Below are 2,185 nucleotides of genomic sequence, written 5' to 3' on the forward strand. Positions count from 1 at the left end.
CCTGCCCCCCCCACCCCCCAGCCCCACCTTTACCATCCACCAAGGATGCAGCGTCTGCTGCCACTGCCATCTCCTCTCTGGAACGGTCACCTTTCTCGGGGGCTCTGCTCCGGGTCAGGGCTGGAGAGACTGGGTCACTCCTGGGGGACGCGGCCTTCTCTCCTGCCAGAAGCGCTGGCTTCTCCTCCGAGCCCAGGAGGCAGGGCTGGGGCTCCAGCGGTGGGACCCGGAGCGGCTCTTCAGCCCCCGCCTGTGCATGGCGTTTGTGGGCAAGATCAGCCCTGGGCCAGGCAGGCCCCTCCTCCCACTGCAGTCCACACCCTTCCCCCAGCTCCCAACTCCCACACGGCACTCCACGCTCACCTGGGTGGCTGCCTCAGCCAGGAAGGGGGGGGCCTCGCCCTGGGGCCCAGGGCCTTCTCTGCATCCTTCCCCCTCTGGCCCTCTTCGGAGATGCACAGCCCTCTTGGCACTGGGCCCTGCCTGGGCCCCGGGGCCAGCCCCCGCCCCCACCTCACCACGGCCCTGGGCCCGCTTCTGGTTCCGGGCCTCCTGCTTTGCCCGGCGGGGCTCAGGGGCTGGCTCCAGGGCAATGGGAGAGGACTCCTGCCCGTTCTCCTGGCACCGCAGCCCCGGCCCCGACTCCTGCATCCCTAGAGGTTTCTTCTGTCAAAGATACAGCAGTCAGGCCCTGTCCACACCCTGGGTGCCCCCGCCCCGCCTGGCCCTGCCCTGGACTTACCAGGAGAGAAGGCCAGGTGAGCAGAGGCACCTTCTTGGGCAGCGTCAGCTGGAGGAGACCACCTTTCCGAGCCTGCACTTTGGCGCGAGAATTTTCGATCTCGGCATAGAAAACACCGCCCCACTGCTGACCACCTGCAGAGAGCACGGCGGTGAGCGGCGGGCGGGCCAGGGATCACACACAGGCCGGGCTCAGACCCAGACGCACCTGGAAACCGCACCAAGCAGTCTGTGTCTGTGAAAGCGGCGTCCACCTCCTCCAGCCGCAGGGGGCCCGCTCCCACGCGCAGCTTGACAATCACCTCATCTGCGTTCTGCTGCCAGTCGAGCAGCACCTCTGCGGGGAGAGGGCAGTCAGACTCCGGCCCGGCAGCAGGCTCAGTGGTTGAGCGCCAACCCCTGGACCAGGAGGTCGCGGTTTCGTTCTGGTCACAGCACACGCCCGCACTGCGGGCTCGATCCCCAGCACGGGGCGTGCAGGAGGCAGCCATCGATGATTCTCTCATCACTGATGTTTCCTCTCTCTCCCCCTCTCCTTTCCTCCCTCTACAATGAGTAAAAACATATTTAAAACAGAGACAAAACAAAAGACGGTGAGGGTCGACAGATGAGGGCTGCACCCCCCGCCCCCCGCTCCGCCCCTAGCGCTCTAGCACCCAAGGCAGCCCGCGACTCACCCTCTGTGGTCTGCTCCTCCTGGGGAGTGGACATGGACCCTGACGACAAAAGAAAGAGGAGAAGGAGGAGGAGAAAAACATGAACAATAAGATTTTAAAAAAAGAAAAAATGAGGAGGAAGAGGCAGCCAAGGCCCTGCCACCCCACCAAGCACCATTGTTAGGATCTCAGCCAAGGACCCAGACCCCAGCTTGTCCCGAGTCCTCCTCTCAGCATCAGAGCAGGACAGAAGGGGCAGGACGCATGCTCAACAGGAAGGGAGGCGCCTCGAGCATGGGTGGGGGGCATTACCTCCTCTCCGAGGGTCTCCATCCTTGCTCTCCTGGTTTGCCCGGTCCTTCTGCTTCTTCTTGCTGGTGGCCTCCTCCAGCCCGGGGGGCCCTCTCCTGGGGCCCATGGCACTGGCCCCACCAGACATCTTGAGGCGCTTGCTCGACAGCCAGAGTGCCCCGGGGTCGGCGACGGCGACGGGGTCAGGGCTACGGCGCTTTCTTCCCGGCCCAGCTATCTTGGCAACTATTTGCGGCCAAATTCTCCAGCAAGGAAGTGACCACCCTACGGGAAGGGACCAGGTCTCAGCACCAAGGCCCAACAGGCTGCTCCTGGTGGCAGCCAGGGCTTGGCAACCTGGCTCTCCCTAACCCTAGTGCAATCCCACCACCTGGCGCAGCCCGGGCCCTCCTGGCCGGCTCTGAAGGGGGAATAAGGAAGGCAAGCAGGGCGCCCGCTTCTGGCCGAGCCCCAGGGGGCCTGCTGCCCAGCCCGGC

General features: G+C 64.9%; 1 protein-coding gene across 3 annotated transcripts in view; it reads right to left on the minus strand.

Annotated features, from left to right (window-relative positions):
- USP19 (ubiquitin specific peptidase 19) overlaps positions 1–2,185 on the minus strand; it is a 23,033-nt gene that overhangs the window by 7,675 nt on the left and 13,173 nt on the right. For all 3 annotated transcript variants that reach the window (XM_014538953.1, XM_014538955.1, XM_014538954.1), the window contains 6 exons: positions 1,710–1,974; positions 1,419–1,457; positions 950–1,078; positions 743–876; positions 364–666; positions 28–250 (listed from right to left, as the gene is read on the minus strand). In XM_014538953.1, coding sequence (XP_014394439.1) covers positions 28–250; positions 364–666; positions 743–876; positions 950–1,078; positions 1,419–1,457; positions 1,710–1,836 — 955 coding nt within the window. In that variant the 5' untranslated portion in view covers positions 1,837–1,974. Of the gene's footprint in view, positions 1–27; positions 251–363; positions 667–742; positions 877–949; positions 1,079–1,418; positions 1,458–1,709; positions 1,975–2,185 lie in introns of those variants that run through there.

The sequence above is a fragment of the Myotis brandtii genome, unplaced genomic scaffold (assembly GCF_000412655.1).
Source record: "Myotis brandtii unplaced genomic scaffold, ASM41265v1 scaffold207, whole genome shotgun sequence".
Taxonomy (NCBI): domain Eukaryota; kingdom Metazoa; phylum Chordata; class Mammalia; order Chiroptera; family Vespertilionidae; genus Myotis; species Myotis brandtii.